This window comes from Balaenoptera physalus, assembly GCF_965194825.1.
Source record: "Balaenoptera physalus genome assembly, chromosome: 6".
In the NCBI taxonomy this organism is placed as follows: Eukaryota; Metazoa; Chordata; class Mammalia; order Artiodactyla; family Balaenopteridae; genus Balaenoptera; species Balaenoptera physalus.
In genome coordinates this window covers 13899976-13924749 of record NC_138885.1, presented here as the reverse complement: position 1 = coordinate 13924749, position 24774 = coordinate 13899976, and the positions used below count along the sequence as shown (strand labels likewise).

The following is a 24774-nucleotide window of genomic DNA, read 5'->3' as shown; positions in this document are numbered from 1 at the left end:
CAGAGGCAGAGTTCCCATGTGTGCACAAACACACCTGCAAACATAAATAAGCATATGCACACACACTGTGAACTCACAAACATCCAAGTGTGCATCTAATTACAGAGACATGAACACCCAATCGCATAATACTCACACACGCAGGAATACACAAAACCCGGTGGAGTACTCAGACGCACCAATATCTATCTACACGTGATCACATATGCACATGAGGTTTTCGGGACACCTACGTATCCGGCCACACGAGTACAGGTACATACATACATACTACAGAAGACAGGGGAAAGCGGAGAGAACAGAAGTTACCATTAAAAAAAATCCTGGACCAAAGGGAAATAAGAAGGGACCTCCCCTTCCTCCTCCTAGTCCCTGAATGGCGGGGTCCAGGGGCTACCCAAGAAGTCTGGGCACCAGGGTCTGGAGCAAGTGTCCAGACATTTCCCTCTATTAAGTCCGGGGGTCCTGGGGGCCCGGGGGTCGTGTGTCTGCGCCCCTCTCGGTCAGAAAGCAAGCCAGGCTTTGTTGGGATTGTGAAAGGGACCCTGCTTAGGCTTTGGGTTAGTGTGGAGTCAGGCCTGTGCCCACGTCGGAGGTCGCGGGCCGGAGCGATCCCGGCAGCAGCGGACCGAGGGGCTGCCGCTCTGCAGAGCTTCCCAGCATCCGGGCCTCCTCTCCCGGTTTTACGGAGCCAGGAGCTCCGAGCCCCGCGAGGCTTGTGTGCCGCTCTCGACGAGCCGTTTCGTCAACGAAATCACTTCTCCGAACGAAGAGCGTGAAGTCCAGGCAGCCCGAGGCGCCCCCTCGCTCGGGAGGGGAGGCAGCCCCTCACCGCTGCCCCGCCCTGGGAAGGCCTTCTGCTTCTAGAGGAGAAAACCTCCAGCAAAACTCGCATCAGAAAAAAAAAAAGAGAAAGAAAAGCAGCAAGCTGGAGCGAGGAGCAGGTTGAACCAGAGCAGGCTGCAGCCGGGCCGGTCCTGGCTCTGCGCGGGAAGCAGCCCAAGAGCCCGGCAGTGTTTCCGAAGTCAGGACTGGGGGTTTCCGGCCTTTGGGCTCCTTTGAAGGCAATCGGAGACCAAGAGTGTCCCTGCAGACCCTCCAAACCCGGGCCATCCCCGGGTCTGGGCCGCCCCTATCACCGCGCCCCCCCCCTGGCGCCCCGTATTCGTTGTGTGGTGATGGATCTTAAGGCCCGGCCGAGCCGCGGGGGCTCCCGGCCCGGTAAGCGCGCGCTGTGCGCCGAGCCGCCGTGTGCCTGCGCCCTCGCCCTTCCCCAGCCCGCAAAGAGGAGGGCCGCCAGCCGCTCGTGAGCACAGCGTACACTTTATTTCAGACTACAGGTTTCTGAACATAATAAAATCTTTGGCTTGTAGCGGCGGTTCAGTCTCGCAGTCTGTAGGGTCGTATTTCTCAACAAGTCTCCGGAAAACGAAAGGGGTGGGGGGCAGGACAGACAGACCGACAGAAGAGGCCGGGAGAAGGGCAGACACGCGAGGAAGCACACTCTCACGCACACAAAGAAAAGTCCCAGAGAAACGAGGGCCAGCGATGCGGGGCGGGAGGCACCGGAGAAGCAGTAACATTCAAAAGAAAACGAAACTGGGCTGGGGGCAGCGAGGCGGAGGCGGGGGATAAAATAATTATAATAATTATAATAATTATAACAATAATAATAAAGGAGATTAATAAAAAGTCCAGCAAATAGAGATCGCTACACATAATTCTTTTCCTTACCTGAAATTAAATATATACAAGGTCGTAAGCGGTTTGGCTAGATAGAGCTTTAAGGAGTTCGCAGTTTCGTCCCTTATACTGTGAAGAGAGAACTGATCTGATTTTTCGATAGCACCTGTCCGAGTCTTTCTCCCTTTGGAAAAATGTCTCGTTGCAACGCAACTCTCCGTCCTGTGGACCCCTTTCTTTCTCTTTTCCCTGTTGTTCCCTTCCTCCTCCTTTGCGCTGATTATTTCTCCCCGGGCGTGGGGCGGCCGGCAAGGCGGCGGTGGCGGTACCAGGAGGGGGCGCGGGCGCGGCGGCCGGACCGCGCGGCCCCTGCCGGCGGCGGCTACTCGCTCTCGTCTTTGTCCTGGACCGTAGTGGTTGAGTGGTTGTATAGTCCCTGCGCCATGAGGTGCAGCGCCAGGCCGTTCTTGATGCCCGTGGCTTTCTTGATCTTGGCGCGCTTGTTCTGGAACCAGATCTTGATCTGGGACTCGTTGAGGCTGAGCTCCTGGGCCAGGGTCTGCCTCCGCTGCTCGGTGATGTAGCGGTTCGCCTGGAACTCCGCCTTGAGTCTCTGCAGCTGCTCGGCCGTGAACGCCGTCCGCGGCCGCTTGTCCTCCTTCTCGTTCTTCTTCTTCTTTAGCTTTCTGGTGCGCGGACCTGCAGCGGCGGAGAGGAACGGGTGGGAGGTGGGGACGGAGGGCAGAGGGGAGGGGGAAGAGGGCAGAGGAAGCGGTGAGAATTGCGGAGCCGAGCGGGGATCGCGCCCCGCGCTTCCCGGGCGCTAGCCGAGACCCCGCTGCCGCCGCCCCCCACCTATCCCCCTCGCCCGCTAGCCCCTAGATCAACCGGCTGGCTACTGGGGTCGCTGGGTTCCCCTCTGGGATGCCAGAAGGGTCACGGAGACAAGTTGGCCGAAGTTGTGTGCGCACCCACACCCCAGTTCAGCACAGGAGAGCCGTGTGATAGGCTTAAATCACAGAGTCCAAGATGGAGAGATATTTGAAGCTCCATCCGGCCCAACCTAGAGTTGGAGATCAGGGGCCTGCTGTCTTCACAGTCCCGGAATAAAAAGAAGCTCAACACTGTAGTAAAGACACTAGGACAGGACTGCCTTGGGGAAATCGCCAGCCTGAAAGCCAATCCTCTCCCCCTCCTCAAGAAGCGCACCTACACCCACACACCTACAACAAGACCCCATCTGCTTGTAGCTATTGACTCCAGAAAACAAGGGAATAAGGAGGGCGCTGTCAGAGACCTGTCTAGCTCCAAAGTATTCAGCATCTGCTCTCTCGACCTGTTCTTCTGTCCCTATGGCCTAAAACGAAGCCCTTTATAGAGTCCCAGCAAGACGCTGGCCACCCGTTTCCCTGAAAAGGGAGAAAAGGCCTTCACCCGGTTGTATGCCTTACCCACGTGCCCTGGCCCCTGAGTTCTCTGTTTTGTCCCTTGGATGGTGCCAGTAAGAAAGAAAGAGCCCTCCCCATTCCTGCATCCAGCAGCACAGGCACGTCTCCCTCATCTCTCTTTTGGACACAGAAGCTGCAATTTCAGGATTGAAGACTGAATAACAAAAGCAAGCCAGAGCTGCTTTCCCTGCCCACCTATATGCAAGGTTATTTATCCACGAGCAAAACAGGGGCAGAGGGACACAGAGTGGGACAATCCCGACAAAAATCTGTGCTTTGCCTCTAAGATGGGTATAGGAAGAGGCCACAGGAAACCTTCCTAGGAAAGTGAAGTGTTCCTCAGAACCTAGTCTGCGAAGAGGGCTGCTACGGAGCCCAGCCCTGAAGAGAAAAGGCAAAAGAGAGAAGAAGGCTGACCCTGAAGCCTGCACCTCTGCCCATCAGCCTGCACACCCAAGTCTCCTGGCGTTTCCTTGCTGGGCCCTGCCATGGTTATGGGAGCTTCCTGAGTCAAGTGAAGTCCCTGTCAGGGCTGTTAACCTATAAAACTGTCTGGAAGAAGGATCTTCCCCCGCATCTCCAAACCTAGCAACAGAGGGGCAAACTGGGCAGCTGGCTTCTGGGGCAGACCAGCGCTGGGGTCACCAGCTGTCCTGTGACAAAAAAGTCCAGGCCTGGCCGACCCGCAGGTCTGCGCTGGGGTTCGTCTCCCTGAACTGCCCATGCAGGAGAAGGAGCCAGCACCCTGCCTCCCCAGGCTCGTAAGAAGAAAAGCAGCCAAGAACAAAGACAAAGCCCACTCCTGAGCCCGGTGCAGAAAGCACTGGGAGGCGGGGTGGGACGGGAGGAAGGCCTTGGTTTAGTGTGGTCATTAGCCTAGCGAGCAGAGATGGCCCAGGAAATGTGTACATCCTCAGAAAGACCCCGCTGCGCGTTGTGCGTCCCGGACGTGGTTAGTGTGTTGTTGTTGTGTGTGTGCGTGTGTGTGTGTGTGTGTGTGTGTGTGTGTGTGCGCGCGCGCGCGCAAAGGCAGGAACACTTGTAATAAAATCGTAGCCTCCTGGCCAGCCCGAGCCTCACGGCCTGACAGCTCAATCACTCTATCCACCAGGCGAGTCAATCAAAGCAGCTTTTCGGAGGTTCAGGGAGCCCGACGTGTCAATAACGGGGCTCGAGATGGCGGGGGCTGATAGTGCGCATCGATCCGCGCCCAGCCGGCAGCGGTGGGGAGGCGGAGACCAGCCAGAGTAGAGCGGCGCACCACTACGCCGTGCCCGGCCTCCTGCCAGACAGACCCAGGTGGCTGGAACTCCAATCGGAGGCCAAGAACCCCTGCCGCCCTCCTCGTGGCGCCCACCGGTCTCCCGGGAGCTGCAGTCCGGGGAGGCGGGCAGGCCGCAGTCTCCTCTCCCGGGGCCTAGCGGCTGTCCCACAGTAGGTCTCAGCTTAGGGTTCTCGAAGCGCAAGGAGTATGTGGGTAAAGGGCCGAAGGATAATCGAGAAAAACGGGCCTATGGCTGACAGAAATCTGCTATCTGGCAGACGTGCGAAAGGAAGGAGTAAAAGAAGGAAGGGGCAGGGCCGGGAGGATGTGCGAGGCGTGCTCCGTAGAAGCTGGGGCGGAGGGGGGCTCTCATGCCCTCGGCCCGGCTTTCTGACCTGAGCCTGGCCTGTCTTCTCTCCCACTGTCTGTCAGCTCTAGAAAACCAGGGGCCAGGGGCTCTCGGCACCCACCGTTTCGGCAACCGCCCTTCCCTGAATTCCACCCACCCGGGTCAGACTCTCTTGGCTACCCGGCCTGGGGAAGAGGGACGATCTGACGCGTTTCTCTCTCTTCCTGTGTCTCTTTAAATCTATCTGTATGCAAGTGAGCTCTCCGCAGAAAATATCGATATGCTGTTTGTGTCTGTAAGAACACAAAGTGAAAATTATTACTCTAATCAAAGCTTTTGCTCGATTTCGGCCTCCGCAGAACCAGGCTGGCGGGATTTCAGACCCAGATTTCTAGGCCCATCTTCTCGCTGATTCTAAAAACCCCTTTCCCTGGACGGAGAAGCAACGACTGCTTGTGTCCTTCCTAAGAATAATAAAGGTAAAACACAAAGAAGGCCGGAAGTGCTCGGAGTTCAAAACCGAAGGTTCGAGCTTCCCGTGCCATGAGCTATAGCCTCCCGGGAGGTGGCCGCAGAATCCAGGGGCTCGACTGTGACTGAGACCGAGGTCAAGGAGGAGGAAGCAGGCGTGAGAGAAGAGGACGCCCGAGATCCGGCATGCTCCCCAACCCGGAGGCTAAGAGTTCTAAGGGCGGCGTCCGCGGAGTCGAAAGGCACGGCGCAGCCTGGGGCTGGGTACTCACCGGAGGACGGACGATCCGAGTAGCGCGTGCAGTAGACCCAGGCGGGCCACACGAGGGGCTGCTGCGAGTCAGTTTTGACTACGGGCCCGCCGTTGGCTGAGCCCATTAGCAGGATGGCCGGGTTGCTGTGCTCCGGGTACTTAGCACCCTGCGCTCCCGGGCTCCCCACGCCGCCTCCACTGCCACCGCCGCTGTCCGAAGGTTTGGCCGCCGCTGCTGCCGCCGCCGCTGCCACGGCCGCCGCCGCCGCCGCCGCCGGGTTCCCAGCTTTGGACGCACTCGCTCCGCCGGCGGTGGCTGGCGGGGAACCGTCGGGTGGGCCACAGTTCGCGTCCGGGGCGCACAGGAGTGAGGCGGCGCCTGGCGCCCTCGTGCCCAGCGGGTGGACAGGGTCTCTACCTGCGCCGGTCTGGCCTCTGTCACGCTCGACCCGACCTCCTCCTGCGCCTCCTCCGGCCGCCGCCGCCGCCGCCACCAGGAGCTGCGGCGGCGGCTGCTCCTTTTTGCAGCCGAAGTCCGGCCTCAGGATGTTGTCGATGAAAAAGTTGGTGGTGCGGTGCAGCTGGGCCGCGGGCTGCGGCTGGTGAGCAGGCGCCGCGAGATGCTGCTGCGGCGGCGGCGGCGGGGGCGGGGGGTGCGGGGGGAGATGCGAGTGGTGGGCCAGGGGCGGCAGGCAGGGCGCCGCGGGCGGCGAGGGGGGCGCGGGCTGCGGAGACACCGGCACGCTGTCTCCATCGCTGCCGCTGCTGCCGCTGGCGCCGGGGCTGAGGCTCAGGCTGAGGCTGCCGGGGGCCGCCGCCGCCGCCACTGCCGCCGCCGCGCCGAGGCCCGAGTCGCGCTGACTTTTAGGTTCCGGCTGCTGTTCTTCCATGCTCGGCCGCCCCGCCGCCTCGGCCGCCGCGCCGGCCCCCGCCCCCCCCGCCTCGCTCCCCACCCCACTTTGCCAGCGGCCCGTGGGGGTGCGCGGAAGAAGGAGGCCGGCGAAGCCCCAGCGAAGGCACGGGGCGGGTGCAGAAAGAAAAGCCCAGGCGCCTGGCCTGGATCGCTCGCTCTTATCGAGCAGATCTCGCTGTCTCTCCCTCTAATTTGTAGACATCCAGATATGGAGACACTTGGCTATTTCTTTTTTCTTTCTGCAACCAGATTCAATGATTTGTTTTAAATGGGGAGTAAGCCACGGCCAAAAAGAGAGGAAAAAAAAAAAAGGAAAGGAAAAAGAAAGCAATAAAAAAGAAAAAATCTCCAAGATTTTTTTTCTTAAAGATAAAAAATAGTCTTTAAAGTCTAGCCGTCTTCCTAGGCAGTACTGAGGGGTTTGACTTCCCCGAGTGTCACGCTCAGCTGTGCCCAGAGCGCGAGGCTGGCAGCGCCTTTAATCGCCTTTGCTTTTTTTGCAGGGAGAGCGCGTCTCCGCCAGCGCCGGGGCTGCCTTTTTTTTTTTTTTTTTTCAAATCTCTGACAGCTCGGATCTTTGCTCAAACTCTCTCGCTTAAAAAAAAATCACCCAGGCACACTTTTTGCCTTCAAACCGGAAGCACGTGAGTCAGGGCCGCACGTGTGCGGGGCCAATGGCGAGCCAGGACTCGCGCTGACACCCGGGCCTCGGCCCAATAGGAGCGCTCGGGACTTTGCGGATAAATAATCCGGGGGCGGCAGCCGCTGGTGGACAGGGGGCGCCGCGGCGCGGGCCCCGCGTGTCCGGCCCGCCCTCCCCAACCCGCACCCGAGCCCCTCCCCCTCTTTCGGGCCAAGACCGAGGAACGGGCAAAGGAGACCGAGGAGGGTTGAATTTCGGGGTGTAGGCAAATAGGGAAGCAACTCCATAAACAACTTGTTGGAGAAATGCAGGATTACGGGTGCGTGCGCGCCAGGCGCAGGGTCAGGAGACAGGGGAATCGGCTCTTTTGGCAACCCCCATGCCTAAGAAGCAGCCTTTTATTTTATTGCTCTGGCTTTTTTTTGCTGTTATTAAGGGTGAAAGGTTGCTGTCTCTGTCGGGGTGTGCCTATATGGTGTATGTTGTGTGTGTGTGTGTGTGTGTGTGTGTGTGTAGTGGAGGGGGAGGGGTGAGACGAGGAGGGTCGGAGATGTGAAACAGACCTAGATTTGGTTACTTTCAGAGGAGCAGTTTATTTTTAACAAATAGCAAACCCCGAGGCCAGCTGCGCCTAGCTAGCACCGTCTGTTTGAAGGTCTGTAGTGTATGCTGGCCGGCTGCACTGCGTGTCCTTCCCGGGATATCCGTACCCATGCCTTTCCCTGGCGGGACCTTCGACAACCCCCAAGAGCTGTTCTGCCGCCGTAAAGCCAGGCCCAGAGGGCACGAGAGAGCCCGAGCACCAGTCCTTCCCTGGCCGCCGGAGTCGAAGCTGTCCCATCGGCCCCTAGGCCAAGCAAGTCAGGGTGCGGATACCCGCGAGGCCCCGGCTTTTGGCTCAGGGCAACCTCCGTGTTAGATTTCCCTGCAAAGTGAAATCAAACAAAAGTACTGCACCCCAGGTATTTGCCCTAGCCTGCTGGACAGCGAGTTTCCCCCGGTGGCCCAGATTTTCCTAGGATTGCTCCCGACTCCGTGGAGGCCTCTCGCTCTAGCCCAGAATATTCTTCCCAAGCTTTGGGGGGAACTGCAGGGGCTCCCGCCGCTCCCACGCTCACGGAGATTCATCTCCAGTCGCTGGGCTCTTTTTCACTGTTTCCTGGTCGAGGCACCCCAAAAGTTTTCCCACTGCGAGGGACAGGGTGGGGGAAAGTGAGGCATTGGACATCGGCGGGGTTTGTCTGCCGAGCCTTTTTGGAGGGCCAGGATCCGACTGTATGCTGAAGCCTTCGGTTCGAGAGTAGCTAAAAAAACTCCAGCAACTGAGGCCTCCGAGGGGATGTTGTCTCGGAGCTCCAGCGAGCCTCTGGCTCTGACCACCATCCTTAACTGGGACAGCGGAGAAAGGATCTCTTTGGGGATGTCGTCTAGCGGAAACATGCAAAATAATCCCCTGTACCCAGAAAAGTCACAGAGGGTTAGGAAGAAAATAAAACGAAAATCACAATAAGCCGAACCACCGCACTAGCCGAAGTTTCTCAAAGGGGCTGGTGGAGAGCGGGAGTTCGTATAGTTGGCTGCATCTTCGGGTCAGCCGAGGATCTTCTGAAACTCGGGCTCCCAGAGTTCCTAGTTGGACCTTCTCTGCGGCTCGGGGGCAGCGAGAACCACTTTCTGAAACGCTGCTCTAAAGCAGGCCCGACGTGATCTACACAAACCTCCCAAGTCGCCCCCCAACTGCACCTGGGAGTCTCCCGGGGCCCTCCTCAGTTCTACACCCAAGGGCTCCCCGAAATCTCCCGGTGCCCCCCACCCTTTCTCCCCGAAATGGGGGTGGGATTTTATTTATATTTAAGTTCGCAAAATTGAAATCTTTATCCCGCAAGCGAGCGTGGGTACTTAATTAAATTCTAATTAGGACACTATCAATATCCTATTTAGCCGCGTAGCTTTTGTGCGCTGCGGTCCCTTTCAGCGCCGTAAATAGGGTCTCGACGCCTTATCTCGCCTGCAGGAGACGCCTCGAGAAGGGCTGCGGAAGATAATTTATAGGTTTTAATTACTCTTCATTCCGCCTGATCAGCTTGGCGTTCATCACAGGCTTGTGAATAAAACCCTGGTCAAAAGCTCTGTCACATCGCGCTGGCAAGACGCTTAATCAAAGTGAGCGGCCCCGCGCGCCGCGCGGCCCGGCTCCTCCACGTAATTTCCAGCCAGCTGATAAAGCCAGCTGAATAATGCGGCGGCCCTTTGGAGACACCATTTACAGAAATGACTTTATTGACGGCTTAACGTCGGTAATTCATTTTACCTTTCATGTAGTGGAGCCCGGATTTGTTACAGTAATGGGATGATAAATGCCCCCGCAGCCCGCGAGCTCCGGCTGGATTAGGCGCCGGCGCTCGGCGCGCTGGCTCGCCCCCCATCCCGGTCCTCCCCCCCCCACCCCGGTCCTCCCCCAGGCCAGGCCTTCGCCGGATGCTCGGCACCCAGAGCCTCCTGCTCTCCGTGACCCCCGTCCGAGCCCACGCCCTCCTCTACCTCCTGAAAATGGACCTATTATTGGGAACTCGGTGTTAGCGGTTTGGTGTCCTGGCAAGCCTGACAGTAAGGTGTCAGAGTGAGCAAATGTTGACCCAGGTGGGTGTGTGAGGGTCCAGAGGACTCGGAGTGAGCCCAGGACTGTGCCTGTGGGTGAGCAAATACGGGCAGGGTGAGTTGTGTGTACAAGCATGTGGGTAAAGGGGTTAGGTGTGTGTGGAGCAATGTGTGTGCACATGTGAGTACACTTTTGTGGCAGTCCTTTTTGGGGTACTGGTTTGTGCCTTTGAGAATTAAGGCATTTCTTCCAACTTGATAGAGTCCAGGTAGGGAGGTGGACTGACAGGAAGCAGGTTGGGAGAATTTACGCAAATGGAATGGAGCCCTTTTCTCCAAATGCCCTCTGCTCCTGGGCCAAAGATATGGAAGTCTGGAGACACACGGTGCCCATTTCCATTACCTGAAGTTCTGAGCTGTGCAGCTCTGCTGGGGCAAGATGGCCCACAGGAGGCCACTGACCTAGCTATACCTCTGCAATAAATTGACTGTCCCCAAGTTCCACTTCCATACCCAGCCCACATAAAAGTGGAGAATGACGAGAAATAAAAGAACTTTAAATGCCAATGGGGGCATTTCTTTCCCTACTTCACTGAAGGAAGAAGGGAGCCCAAAGAGGCTTTCAATAGCGGAGGGTGGGGTAAGAAAGACAGGGGAACCCCCCAAAATTCCTACCTCCCTCCCACTCCCAGACTTCCTCTATTGCAGCTAACCAGGGCCTTCCACTGAGCGAAAGGCACCTGGCCAAACCGAGGGGAGAGTATTTGTGTGTCTGGGGGATGCTAGAGAAGTGTGGGGGTCAAAATGATGAGGGGATCGTGATGAGTGCTTCTCACAGTGAAGGCTGGGATATTGTTCCTTTGTTTCCCAATCTTGCAAAAACTACTTATGGATGTGGAGAGTGGCCCTTGGCTGTGAGGGGTAGGAGCCTGGATTCGTGTCTATTTGCTTGTGTATGTAAGAACCAAAGAGAGAGAAATGAGTCCATAAAAGCATTGTTTGTGTGTCTGTGTGTTTGTGTGCATGGCTGGAGGCTCGTGTATGTACACATCAGTGTGTACCCCCGAGTCTGCGCCACCAGTTGGGCATGGAGAAATGTGTTTCCTGAGGGTTTGGGTGTATGCTGTTCAGAAAAGAGAAGTCTCCCTCCATCTCACATTTCCACAGAAGTTTGGATTTCGTTTAGGCAGAGACAAATGTCACGGTCCTGCCTGCTTCCACCTCTCTTTTGTGGATGGTTGTGAGGAGGAGAATTGTGAAAGAAAACCTCGCAGCCTGGCCAGGCGTGCGTGCGTGCGTTGGGCCGAGAGTGCGAGCGTTTGCATGCACATGGTGGTAATCGCATTTCGAGTGTAGATCAGATGGCGGTGGGGCCTCGTGGAGCGGGACATGAATGAGTTGTCGTAACACAATAGCGGGCAGCCTTCCTACGGGGACTGGGTGACCAGAGGTTTTGTTGGGAGTGAATGCGAGGAGATTTCTGCTACAAGTGCTGCGGTATTATTATGAGCCGGAAGGTCAGACTATACATCGCAGGTCCCCAAAGCCTATAGACCTTGGGAAATGTAGGGCCTCGGGCCACGTCATTGTACCTGACAGTCCTTTCAATAGACTAATTCAATTAGCGCTTGGGGTTTTGGTCTTCATTTGGAGGCGATAATAATGTGGAGGTGGGTGGGTGCAGGGGGATTCCTTGGGTATTGGTTCTGCCGGAAGCTTGGAGTGGAACTGGGGGAGGCAGGGGAAGGGATAAAGCTGAGGTGGGTGGGGCAGTGCATGGGAGGCAAACCCTAGAAATAAAATGTTCTGTTGACTCTAGAAATTGGGGCGGCTGCTTTATTTGTAGATAACCTAGAAGATTAGGGTGGGGGGGGGAGGCAGGGAGAATTTCTCTTTTTTTCTGTGTGCAAGAAGTACAGCTATAAATGTCCAGGTTCCTAGAAAGCCACCCAAAAGCCTCCTGTGGGAGGTTGTCACCTTTGGGGATTTCAATATTTGGATTTATGCCCCTACCATCCTGCCTCCCCTCAGGGTTTTCTCCCTTTTATCCGAGGGAGGGGCAGTTCACAGCACGGATTTTTTTGTTCTAGAGTCAGTTTTTGTTTTGGTGTTTGCTTTTTCCCCTTTAAAGCCGCACAAGCAGAGAAAATTAAGCCCTTTCTCCGCTTGACTATGGGAAATGGGGGAAACATCTCAGTGACTCCCGAAAATTGAGCACGGGGTCGGCTCCTGACATCCCGGACACCAGGGCGCAGACACCAGACCCGTCGCTGCCGGCGGGTTGATTCGTCGGCTTAGGGCTGCTCGGGGTCGTTGGGAGCGAGATGCAGGGCCCCTCGGCTCGGATTACGGAAAGGAGCCTTTACCTTCTCCTCGGTATCCCCAAACCACCCTAAAGCTGTACCACGCAATCAGCCAGGCCCCCCGGAGCCGGGAATTTTAGAGCTCATGGCTCCCGAAAGCAAGGCGACTACATATACTCCTCTCTATATTTTTCACTTTAATCAGACATCCTGCTTTTCTCCTTACATTGAATTCCACCCAAACCCCAGAATCGAAACCCTAATGTTCGCACCCTCCCCCGCCTAAAAAAAACCCAGAGTAAATTCAGCTGCTACGCTCGAATTTTCTTCTCTCCTTTATTTTGCTTTTCGCCTTTTCTCACTTCCTCCTTCTCCCCAGAAGGTTCCCAGAGCCTGGCGACCCCAGGCCTAGGGGGCCCCCTGCCCACCCAGGTCCCCACCTGTCCGAGTGGCGGCTCCCGCCTCGATCCGGCTCGGCGCGGGTCGGGGTCCACACCGACTGGCCTCGGGAGTGTGCACGCCGGTGGGTACCGCTGTGAGAGCGAGTGAGAGGCACCAGCGTGGCTTCCGGGTTCTGCTGCCCCCCTCGGCTGAGTCCGTGCTCCCCGGGAGGTCCAGACCCAACTCCAAAGGTGTGGTCAAAAAAAGAACTCAAGAAAAGAAGAAATCACCCACGATATCCAAGTCCTTTGCATAGAAGTGCCCTGTGGTTCCAAAACCGTGTTCTCTGGCTCGCCCCAGAGTTAGCAGTCATCCTTCTTCCCTCGACTCCTACAGGGGTGAGGGCTGGTCCCAGGGCTCTTCTCCCACTGACCCGGGAAGAGGAAGCAGAAGTCCGCGCACCCGGCTCTCGGCGCTCGGGCTCCCGGCCGGCGCCTTCCCTCCGCCCTCCCCGCTGGCCCCGGGGCACGAGCCAGGCCGCGCCCCCCTTTGGTTCTCCGGGGTGCAGCCTCCCGAACCCCTTCCTGGGGAGAGTGCGGGGAGGACTCCGGGTTCCCACCGAGATCGGCGCTGCGGGGGACTGGTGGGGAGGTGTGGGAGGGAAAAGTTTGGGCTGGAAGTGGGGCGGGTGGGGAAGGGAAGTCTGGCGCGCCTGGGAGAGGAGAGGGAAAGAGGGGCGAGCACCGGCGTGCCTCCCCCCAGCCCCCGGCCCCACCTCCGAGCTCAGACTGGATCGCTTGCGGGGGAGGTCGGCGGTGGGGGGGAGGGGTCACTGCAGTGTCGAGGCCTTCTCCGGCCACCTTCCCTGTTCCCCTGCTCCTGCAGAAACCGGAGTGGGGGGCGACCGTGCGGCCGTGCGCCTGCGTGTTTGTACGTGACTGTGTGTGTGAGAGGCCCCAGGTGGGTGCGTGTGTACGTGTGTGCCAGTGGGCACGAAACGGTTGTGTGCATTTTTCGTGTCCCTCTAACCCTTGCGTGGTTGCGCTGTGTCCGTGTGTGCAAGTGTGTGCATGGGCTCTGCGCCGGTGGCTGTGCTTGTGCGTGGCCCTGTGTACAGTCTCGGTGTGTGCGTTTGCGTGCCAGCTGGGAACCTGAGAGCAACTCCCTCCGACCGAGGCTCTGCAAGTGAGGTGTGTGAAAGAGCAACGATCAGAGGGTTCTGACCCCAAACCTCCCCTACCACCACTCCCCCGCCCCCATCACTGAACTACGCAAAGGCAGAGGGAAGTAGTTGTTTAAATCCTGATTAAAATAGCCACTGGTTCTCTGTTCCCCACCAAAACCCACCTGTGCAATCCCTAAGCCCTAAGGCCCCACTGGGGGAAGAGCGGGCAACACGTGGCAAGGTCAACATCAAAGGGACCTCGGGGAGAGAATAGCCCAAAAGCCCATTCCACAGATGAGCCAACTGAGGCCCAGAGCGGGGAAGGGACTAGGTCAGGGTCCCACAGAGGCCGTCAGGAACCTTGGACATCTGAGTTTTGTCCCTCGCCCTAAGTGCCAGATGAGAGCGTGGTCTCCTTCCCGCGCCTGCCAACCCCATTCCATTCACCTCCAAGTAAGGTGCATTCTCTCCCCAATCTGTCTGTGAGATAGAAGAGGCAACATCTCTTGGGGCTGGGAATGCAGTGGGAGGCGAGGGGGAAACACAATCCCTCCCGTCGTCGGTCCCACTGGAGGGCGTTACTGTTCCTGCTCCCACGGGGGGGGGGGGAGGCGGGGCTGGGTCTAGCTGCTTCCTCTCCACCCACCCCCCCTCGCCTTCAGAACTTTCCAGGCGTGAATGGTGCTGTTAGGGGTGGGAGGTCAGTGAGAGGAAGGCTGGCCTCACGGGCGGTGGGCGGGGGGAGGGATGGAATACGGACCCCAAAGCCATTCCAGGCACGTCCCTCCCCTCCCGCACCAAGGACGCCCGCCCCAAAATTGTTATGCAAAGGAGTCAAGTCTGTGATCTTCTGGCGATCAAAGCGGCAAAACCAAATATTAGAAGAGAAGTCAATAATGGATGAGCAGATTAAGAAACCCATCTCGAGGACAATTATCGTCGCAATTGAAAAAGCGCCGGGCTTCCCTACTCCCCCCGTGCCCCAATATTAAAAGAAGAAAAAAAAAAAGTAGGCGGAAGAATGGGGCCTGGGGATAGTGGCAGAGGAGGAGGGTAGCCGCCGAGCGTGCGTGAACGAGCGGGTGCGTGGACGCGCTCGTTGAGGGGAGATAACGCCCCCTACACCCCAACAGGGGGTGACCCTGTTGGGTCCCGGTGTTTTCTCTGGCCAAGTGTGCAGAGCCTTACCCTCTGCCCTCAAAGGTCTTTGGCCTCTTAAAAGAGAGCGTGAGGCCACTCTGAGCCGAAGAGCTAGAATCAGGGTTTCTAAGGTCTTTCTTTTCAAACCCTCCGGCACCCAGCCCGAGTCCCCCGGCTGCACCCCCTTTCTGTCCGTTTTCCGTCGGGAGAGGGACCCTAGGCGGGTGGGTAGGGCAGGGAGCCGGGTCTTACGGGCGCGGGCGGATTCCCGGCCGGTTTTCCTGTGAGGAACGCGCCACCTATCGGTGCTCTCGGAGAACTGCACCCGTGTGGAGCTCCCCGGCCCGCGAGGCTGTTGGGGGGAGGTTGGATTTGAACTCCCAGGGCCGGGAGAACCAGACCCTTTCCTGACAGTCGACACCTGACTGGGGACAGACTACGGGATTCCCGGAAGGGAATCCTTCTTGGAATCCCCTCGCCTCGTGAGAGCTAAAGTGGAGAGAAAAGACTATGAGGGGCTCTTTGCTCTGTGATTCCTAAAGCAGAAAGAAACGCCTGAGTTGCAGTGGGATGGGCCCTGCGTTGGGAGTCACGATTGGATTCCTTTGACGCCTCTGCCTGCCATGCGAACTTGGGAAGGCCCCCGGCTTTCTCCGGGCCTGTTTCCTTGTTCCTAAACTGAGAGCACTGGATTATATTGATCCCCTCTCAACTCTGACCTTGAATCTAACATTGAATCTAAGCAGTATATGTAGACACCTGTGTCTTGTATTTGTTTCTAGCTCTTAATAGATTCTGGACCTTTATATGCCATTTATATCCTAATCTCTTATACATATTTAATGTATACCTGCTTCAGTTAATATTACTGTTTTCTCAGTTGTCCAAAGATTTCATTTGAGTGGGGTCAGGATGGTCCTTGGCCCGAATAATCCTGATAAATGCCCATTTACTTAAACTTGAAAAAAAAAAAAAAGAATCTAACAGGAAAACTTCATTCACTTTGCAGTGTGGACACTGCTGGGGAGGACTGGTGTCATGGGGTCAGGAAGAACATAATGGACAGTCATGTGGGAGGGTTAGGAGAGAAGACCCAGGCCCTGGACTGCGGCCAGTGTCAGAGAGGACCCGGAAGGACAGAGGCTAGACGGAACTAGAGAGACGGCTGAAGCCATGGACACTCTGAGACCCCTGGGGTGGGGTAGGGGGTAGCTCCTGACCGGAGGCTCCTTGATAGACGGTGTCGCAAGAGCAGAACAGGCGGGCGTGGAGACCAATGTAGGATAGCTCAGACCTTAAGCCAGTTCCCCTTGAACTCTCCATGAAATTAATAAAGAACGGAAAGAGGGGGTGGGAGACAATATTTTGCTCTAGTTCCCGGGAGATCTCTTATGACTCCTGCTTGGAGTTCCGGGTTTGTGTAGCGGAGGGAAGCGAGGGTTCCGGCTGTGGGTCCTTTCCGCAAGGCCTGGAGCTCGAGCTTGAGACAGCCTGCCTCTGCCCAGGTTAGACGTGCCGACTGGGGGGGCCCCCAAACGGCCCGCACCTGACAGAGCAGCAGGCAGGCCCGCTAGCCTCGTCCTCAGCTCCTGAGTGGCCAGTGGCAGCTCGCAAGGCCGGATCGGCTGCATCCGGCGACAGCTGAGCGAAGGCGCGCATCCCCTCCTCTGGGAATAGAAACTCCCCTTGGGACACCCAGAGGGGCTGCCGCTTTGAACCTGGGACCCATTGCTTTCGGAATGGAGGGGACGCTTCTGGTCTTTCGATCCGCGAGTCCTGGAATCGTTATGGGCTGCCGGCTCCTCGGAAGTGGTGAATTTCAGCGTCTTGACAACCGGCGCACAGTGCGATTCAGGGCCAGGGGTTAGTGTTCTTATCTGGAGATGAGAAAATCAAGGGTCTGGTCACTTGTCCTGGTGAACGTGAAACGAGACCTTGAGGGGTCCGTTGGTGGCGTAGCCCTGAAGTCCTGGCGGTCTGTGCGGCTCAGAATTTTTCTCCCGCTTCCGCGAGGTCGAGTCACGTTAGTGGCCGGCGTGGGGAGGGAGGGGAGGTTGGTGGTCCCGGTTCTCCGCGGAACTCACACAGCAAGGGCGCTTTCCCAGCCCCTCAGACCTGACCCGTGGAATTCCGAACTTTGCGCCCCCTGGCCTCGGTGTTGAAGCCCTGTTGGTTGCCACGGTGCTAAGCCAGGTCGGCCTGGGAGATGGGAACTCCAGGCTTGGGCCTAGTACGCATGGCCCGCGCACTGGGGCCCGAGGGGAGCCCTGGGCTGCCGCTGTGGGCTGAGCGGGGGTGGCCGCGTGGACACTGTCTCCCGGCGGAATGAGGAAAGGCAGGGATTCCGTGTCCATCCCACCACCTCCTGGACTGTCCCAGGCGGGCCAAGAAACCCAGATTTCAGGAATCACAAGACGCCAGTGACGAGTGCACTGCGGAGAGCTGACCGAGACACGGGAACTTCGTCCGCGCTGGGGTGGAAAACGCCGGTTCCAGTGCGCACAGCTCAGGCTAACCTCTGTGGTGGGACAGACATAAGAAAAGGAACGGATTTACTTTGCACGTTTCTCACACTTCACTCAGATGTTGCCGGTCTACAGAGCCATCGGGAGAGACAGAGCGATAAGGAGAGAGATGGGGGGGAAGGGGAAGGGGAGAGAGAGAGAGAGAGAGAGAGAGAGAGAGAGAGAGAGAGAGAGAGAGAGATGGATTAAAGGTCCCCTTTCTCCAGAAGAGAAGCTAGGACGCTGAGGAGTGGATAGCCAGAGGACATCGGGTGTGCTTTGGACGCAGCTCGAAGCTCTCCACCTGGGTTAGCTCATTTAATCCTTACAGTAACCTACTGAGATATGTAGCTTCTCCTCTCCGGTTTACAAAGGAGGAAACTGAGGCACGGAGAGTCGTAAAGTAGCCCAAGGGCATGCCCCTAGCAAGTGGAAAATAGAAAGCAGAATCTGTCCGCAGCTCTGGAGGAGCCAGAAGGGGGCAATCCGCTCAGGGCACTCTCGAAGTCGCCCCCAGGCCCCAGGGAGGACGCAGGTTATCATTTTCCTCCCCCCCGCACCGACGCGAGGCCTCAGCGCTCCCAGGTGCTCAAGGCGGGCAGGATTCCGGCCCTGGGCCAGAGTCTGGCTGCGGGGCTCCTTCAGGGGAGACCTCAGCCCAGGGCTTCCCGGCCCTCCCCGGGGTAGGCAGATCTCCCGTCCCTTGCAGGGGCTGGAATCCTCTCCGGGGAGATGACCTTCCGTTTCCATCACTCGGACAGCCCCGCCGGGGCGCATCGCGGAGGAGGCCGCAGCCACTCATTGCTGCTGTTGGTGCTTTCTTCGCGCTTCCGAGCTTAGTGATCTCGGAAGGGGCCCAGACTCGGCCTTGGTTGGCTGCAGCGGGCGGCGAGGGGGCAGAAAAGCTGGTCCGGGCAGGTCGGAGCTGCTGGGACGCGCCTCCACGCTCAGTGGCTGGTCTCGGCTGCTGCGAGGGTGACCGCCAAGGCCCAGACTTTTACAGACTTGCTTTCAGGCAGCGGACGAGGACCCCGGACGGGACGCGCAGGGCGCTCGGGTCCCACGCAGAGGACAAGTCCCCGGGCTTCCTCAGACCTGCGCCTCAACCGTCCGGTTCAGGTGATGGGCGTCCTGGCGGTGGTTGAGACCAGTGGCAAAACTCCGGGGACCCAGCCTTTCCCAGCCGTCACCCCTCGGGATCGCTCCCCTCCCAGGCCCCAGCAGCCCTTCGCACGTCTTGGAGCTCCCTTGACCAGGATGAGTGTGGGAATGGGGAGGAAAGGACGCGAATCTCTCTCGGGAGGGAAGGAGGAGACCTAGGATAAGAAGCGCCAGGAGACACAGGTCCATCCCTCTCTACCTTGGCTCCAGGTCACCTGCAGGCAAGGGGAAACTGCCATCCCGAGAACCTGTAGCTGGTGCTTCGCAGAAGGGGTTGCCATTGGTTCCAACTCCCCTGGGCCCTGGTGAAAGGGCTTTCCAGGCAGAGGAAAAGGAGGTGCCCTCAGCTCGCTTCAGAAAAGCGCAGGTGGGCTGAGAGGACGGGGCTGGTGTTGGCCCCGGGTGGTGCGTCCCGAAGCTAACCGCCTGGGGTTTTAGTCTTCCAGCCATGGCTCCCTCCTCTATGTCTTCCCCGGAGCTTTCTCCTTGAACCCCAGGAGCAGAACTAGAGGCCTTGCTGTGAGGTCTTGTCTCTAAGGTGGGATCTGTGGCTTCCCCAGTGAAGCCACTTCTCCAATGAGCAGTGAGCGGAGAAGCTGCCCCTTTCACAGCCCAACTCTGAGGTCCGCTGACCAGCACCACTCTATTTTAACAAACCTAATTAGGACTCGTCAGATGCTAAAATCTTCCTATCCTATCCAAGGCTGCCCTGGGTCTGGGAATCACAACCCTGTAAATTCACAGTTTGCTTTAATGGAGATTTGGAAAGAGACTGAAGGTGTCTGTAGTTATGAATGAATGTGAACTTGAACTTGACTTTTTTTTTTTTTTTGGAAATGTGTCTGAACCTTGAGCCAAAATACACCAAAGAGATTCTCCTCCCCCCTCCCCGAATCCCCACTCCGTCCTGGAGGTTACAGTTACCTTGATTGTGGGGTTCTGGGGATTGGGAGTGCAGAATCTGCAGGGAGTAGGGGAGGTTATTTATCTTGGCTGGGTCACCAGAGAGAAGGAAAGCCAAGAGACAGTGCTGCCATCCCCTCTTCTCCATCAACCTTTAGCATTTATCTCTCCCTGCACCCCAACCCCCTGTCAGTCTCCCAGCTATCAAGTGTGGACTCGACAGGAATGTTGCAAGGAAAAACTAATTAAATGGCAGCACAATGCTTTGAAAATATTGTGTCATGTAAATGCCTAATGCCAATAATAATCTTGATGGAGGTCATTATGTGCCAGGAAGCACATCCCAGACAGCCCAATGCTGAGCCCAGATGTGCGAGTCTAAGAGAATCCCAGGGAACAGCCGTCCTTTCTGCTGCAGAGCCCCAGCTCTGAGTGGCCAGGTGTAAGGTGGGGACTCTAGGTCCTGCCCCCATCCCCTGTAAATCACCTGGGTTTAATTCTGGCTGGGAGTCCTAAAGTTACTGCCCTCTCTGACACTGGAGCCCATCACCTGTAAAGTGGGAAGTTAGTGATTCCCAGGGTGTGGCAACCCCCATGGTGGATTCTGCTTCCTCCAGGCTCCGACAGGCTCCACGGTGTGCTCACATCAAGGTCTGACCTTTGTGATCTGGGTGTCTTCCATCTTCCAGAGCTTGGTTAAGACATAGCCGTTAGGAGGGTTATACCCTGGTTACCCTTCACGCTTAAATAGAAGGATGTCCTGTTAGGGAACACACATCCCTAACTCCCCTCTGTCTCTGAACTGTCAATGGGAGGGGCAAGAGGTCTCAGGTCTTTAACATTTTTCTAGTTTGATGAAACACCAGGCCTTCCCCAGGACTTAAAGTTTCCTTATAAGGCAATTTCACCACCACCCATCCCCTCACCCCCATCCTCTCCCAGCTGAAGCTTCCCCACTACTGCTGGGCTGAAGATATGGGACACTGAAGTCTGCCAAAACCAGTGGAGGCTCAGAGGGCAGCAAATTACAGTGACTCATGATTGAGGCTTTTGGAAATTTCCTCCAGAAATCATTGGGCCTTTTAGGGGTTTTGTAGAGTCAAAACCTGGATACTTTACTGCTACTCTCCTCACCCTTCAATTTGCCCTAATTTTATTTCTCAGTGACTTGGGGAATAGGTTACAATTTCAGGCTCCTCCGGCTGCCATTTTTTGTTAGACCTAATTTGGTTGGATTTTCAGTCTTTACTGCTATGTGATGACATACCCCTCATCATTTGGGAAGAAAATAGCTGACTTTTTAAAATTATTATTCAAAAGAAACAAATTCTTGTCTAGTTAAACTTTAAAAACACAGTGCTTTGTTTTGTTTAAGCTAGGCTTCAGTAACTCAAAAACACCTTACCTTTAAAAGTAAAACTTTTTACAAATCATACAGAAACAGGTGCTTTCCTGGGTATTTTTTTAAGGTGTCCAAATAGGAGTGCTATTAACAGTGGGAGTGCTAGGGTTTGGGGGTTAGGCCATGTGATATTTCATGGTCAAAACTGAAGAGGTTTATAAGGTCAGACACTGACAACACACACACACACTCACACACACAACACAAATGCACAGTTAAAAGGAATTCTAGACTTTGCCATTTCACTCTTTCCTAGGAACCTTTGGGGGGAAACGGGAATGAATATGCATGTGTAACTTTTGTAAATTTTCAACAAGTTTGTTTTGTTTTTGTTGTTGTTTTACGCGGCGCCACGTGAGATTCTTGCTGCATCATGAAGAATTTGTTTCCAAATCAGATAAGTCACCAAGTAAGACACACTTGATATTGCCGATAAGCTTCTGGCAACAGCTGCCGAGTCAGCTTTTTTGTTTTTCTGAAGATGTTACTCACCAGAAAACATTCCCTCCTCTAGGAATTTCATGGCCAAAAAAAAAATTTTTTTTTAAATTTCTGTCCTTTGGTTTCCTTCAGTTGGTGGGAGGGCAGTGTGGGGTGGAGTCGAGGCGACACAGCAGGGCCAGGTTCTGGACCAAGGGGAGAGAAGGTGGGGTAGGGGGGAGGCTGGACAGAGCGAGCAGTGTCCTGTGGGACGAGGGTCTCAGTTCTGTGGTGCTGCCCAGAGCCACTGTTTTCCCTCGCTGGCTTTATTTGTTCCTTTTCACTCACTGCCACCATCCTTTTCATCATGCAGAACTCCCGATCTTTATTCAGCATCTGTATTTCTACCCTGGCTGCTGTGTTTGTCGTGGGCTGTGGGTACCCAAGCATTTTGTTTCATAATGTTGGTTAATTCTTTTAAAAACACTCTGATCTGAGCGGGCTGTTCAGGAAATGTGGCTTCTATCCCACTGCGGCAAGCAAGCCCTTCTCCTCCTCCGTGGGCTGTCAACACAGTGTCAGACACTGAAAAACAATATCTCTCCAGAAATTCAGATATTTCCACACTGTAGGCCGTCTGGCCCTGGGAGCCGAAATGTTCAACATTTCCTCCAGATAATAGCATGTTACTAGGTCCCACAATAGCCTGGGAAATCGAGTTCCCCTTTCCCTTCTCCACAGGCGTCCTTACAGAAGAATGGCCCAAAGGCCTATAGAAACCACCAGACTGAAATTCTCCCTCAAGGCGGAGGCGGGGGTAGGGGCGGGGGTCGGGAGGTTGGAGAGGAAGCATGGGGACATCATTCCCATTTCTGTCCAGGGGAACCGGCCCAGCACCTGTGGACGAGACTGCCCCGTCCAGTGCAGACGCACTGTCCTGGGCCAGGGTGGTAGATGCATTGCAGGAACTGGGCTCACAGAGCAGGCGGGCTGGCCTTCCTCCGGCACTTCTGCTCAGAAGCTAGTTTGATGGGAGGGCCGTCGAGCTCGGTTGTCCTGAGCATTCCCTGTGAGGGGTCAGGAAAACTAACTGGGGGTAGGGGTGGGTGAGAGAGGGTTACAGGGCCTTGGACTCTCTTTGACAAGTCTCTGGTGGGCCAGAGAAGCTGCTCCTCTGTCCTCTGGGTCTGTACCCTTGCCCGTGGAGGGAGGACCTCCTGGCCCACATCCTTCCATAAACTCAGATCCCAGGTCTCTGGCCTGTGAGTAAAACAAGAGAATAGTGTGTCACATTTAGGGGTTAAATGATATGAAGCCCCAAAGGAGCAGACGGTAGAATTTCAGGCATTATCCAGCAGGTGGCAAGGAATCTGGGGGAGTGCAGGCTGACCTGGTGCTATTGCTAAATCAGCCTTGCACTTTGGATGCCCCTGGGTCCAACTATCCCTCCACACTGTATGTAAACTGCTTCTCAGAGCTGGTGCGTGTGACTTTGTTTCAGTTCTGTCCAGTACGATGGCCACTGGCCCCATGTGGCCATTGAGCAGTTGAAGTGTGGCTGGTCTGAATCGATATGGGCTGTCAGTGTAAATTAAAACGCAGCATAACCAACAAGGACCTACTGTATAGCACAGGGAACTATATTCAATATCTTGTAATAACCTATAACGGAAAAGATCTAAAAATGAATAGATATACATGTATATGTATAACTGAATCACTTTGCTGTACACCTGAAACTAACACAACATTGTAAATCAACTATATTTCAATAAAAATTAAAAGAAAACACACAGAGCAGATTTCAAAGACTTAGCAAGACAAAAATAAAGTATCTCATTAATATTATTATACTGATTATATATTGACATGATAATTTTTAAATATGTTGAGTTAAATAAAATAAATTATTAAAATTAATTTCATCTGTTTCTTTTTATTTTCTTTTAATGTGGCTATTAGAGCATTTAAAATTACATTTTCAGCTTGTATCAGGGTTCACATTATATTTCTATTGGACAGTGCTGGTCTAAGTAAACCCTTCCCTTTTGAAGCTATTTTGAGGACTTGCTTATTTGTTTCCTTCTCTTGTTAGCCCCATGGCATGGAGGTGGCTCAGAGCTCCAGGGAAATTCCCTTTCTGCTAGCTAGGCACTGAAAGGGCAGAAATAGGCTGGGAGTCCTAGTTGACTTATTTCCAAAAAGTGGCTTCTGGTGACATCATGTGGCCATTGCTTGGTACTACACCAACGACAGGCTGCCTGCGGTCCCCATTTCCCTATCCTGGGGTTACCCACTGCTTGCTGTAGTTACCACACTGGATGGGCTAATAAATCAGAATTACTACACTTGCAGAAGAATGTTTTCCCCCTTAATGTCTCCTGTTATCCTCTACACCTCCTTTCAGCTCTGCCACATCTGCAATATTGGGTCTAACCCACTAACCCACTGGGAGGTTTTCCTTATCCAAGAGAACAGCTCTAGAAACGTCTGTCTGGAAGACAGAGGTTCAAGCCTGGAAATCTCGCAAAAAATTGGCTAGCCTTAGGAATGTCTTTCTACTTCTCTGGACCCCTTTTTCCTCAAGTGCAAAACAAATGGCTGTAGCACCTGACCTCTCACCTCACTTCTGGCTCCCCAAATCCATGAAGCTGATGGTGGAATCTCAGCTGTTGGTGGAGTACACTCAAATAACCCCTCACTGGTGGTCACCTACAAGAAAGGGCCTAATGTGAGGTGACCCAACATGGAGCAGAGATAACCAACCGTGATTTCTAAGGAGGTGATAATACAACCACAGTTGTTGTCATTGGTGGAGACTAAGTACTTTACATATGCTATCTCATTTAATGCTCACAGCATCCCACAAATTAGGTATGATTACGTCGACTCAAAATATTTAATATAATATCTGACACATACATGTATGCATGTGTATTCAAATGTAAATTTAAAATCATAATACTATGATGAACACCTATGAACTACACCCGAGAACTAGAACATCAGTGCTGACCTGCTTCTATGCGTTTGTTCCTCCCCCATCTCCTTCTGCCTCTGCCAGGACTAATCACTAACGTAAATTTTATGTTTTTCATTTCTTTGCTTTTAAGTAGCTGGTTTGATTATATATTGTTTAGTTTTACTTGCATCTGAGGTTCATAAAAATGGTATTATAAGGTCCCATGGCACTTGCTTTTTCACTTAGTATTACTTTCCTAAGACATCCATGTAATGTGTAACTGGACTTGAGTCATGTTTACAGCTGTATGAGATTTCATTATTGCACTATAGTTCAATGTATTTATCCATCCTCCTGTCAATGGACATCTGGGTTGTTTCTAGTTCTTTGCTTCTGTGAGAATTCTCATTTGTGTCTCTCGGTATACATGTGTAAAAATGTCTCTAGAAGGCAGTAGAAAGCTGAGTGGTTGCCAGGGGCTTGGGGCAGGGGTGAATTATTAAATAGCTTTACCACCTAAAAGTGTGGTACCATGATGATGCATGCATGATAGTATGCACTTGTCAAAGCCAATGGAACTTTGCAGCACAAACAGGGAACCTTAATATATACAAATTTTAAAAAATCATCTAGGAGGTCAGGGGATCCTATGGGGGGATGCAGACTGTCGCAGAGAATTTAATTGTATTGCAAATGAATAAAACAACCCCACTAGAGGGAGTAGGGAAAGATGCTGATCTAAACAACTTTGGAAATAAGTAAGACTAAAGGCATAAAAAAGTACACGTAAACACTGTACTCTGGTTAATAA

The 24774-nt window shown here is 54.7% G+C and overlaps 1 protein-coding gene across 1 annotated transcript; it reads right to left on the bottom strand.

The window, feature by feature from the left end:
* Window positions 1-1306: 1306 nt before the first annotated feature.
* Window positions 1307-13992, bottom strand: EN1 (engrailed homeobox 1). The gene is made up of 2 exons (XM_082466530.1): window positions 5488-13992; window positions 1307-2382 (listed from the first exon to the last, which is right to left on the bottom strand). The coding sequence occupies exons 1-2, from the start codon at window positions 6356-6358 to the stop codon at window positions 2066-2068; spliced, it is 1188 nt and encodes a 395-aa protein (XP_082322656.1). The 5' UTR covers window positions 6359-13992; the 3' UTR covers window positions 1307-2065.
* Between the last annotated feature and the right edge of the window lie 10782 nt (window positions 13993-24774).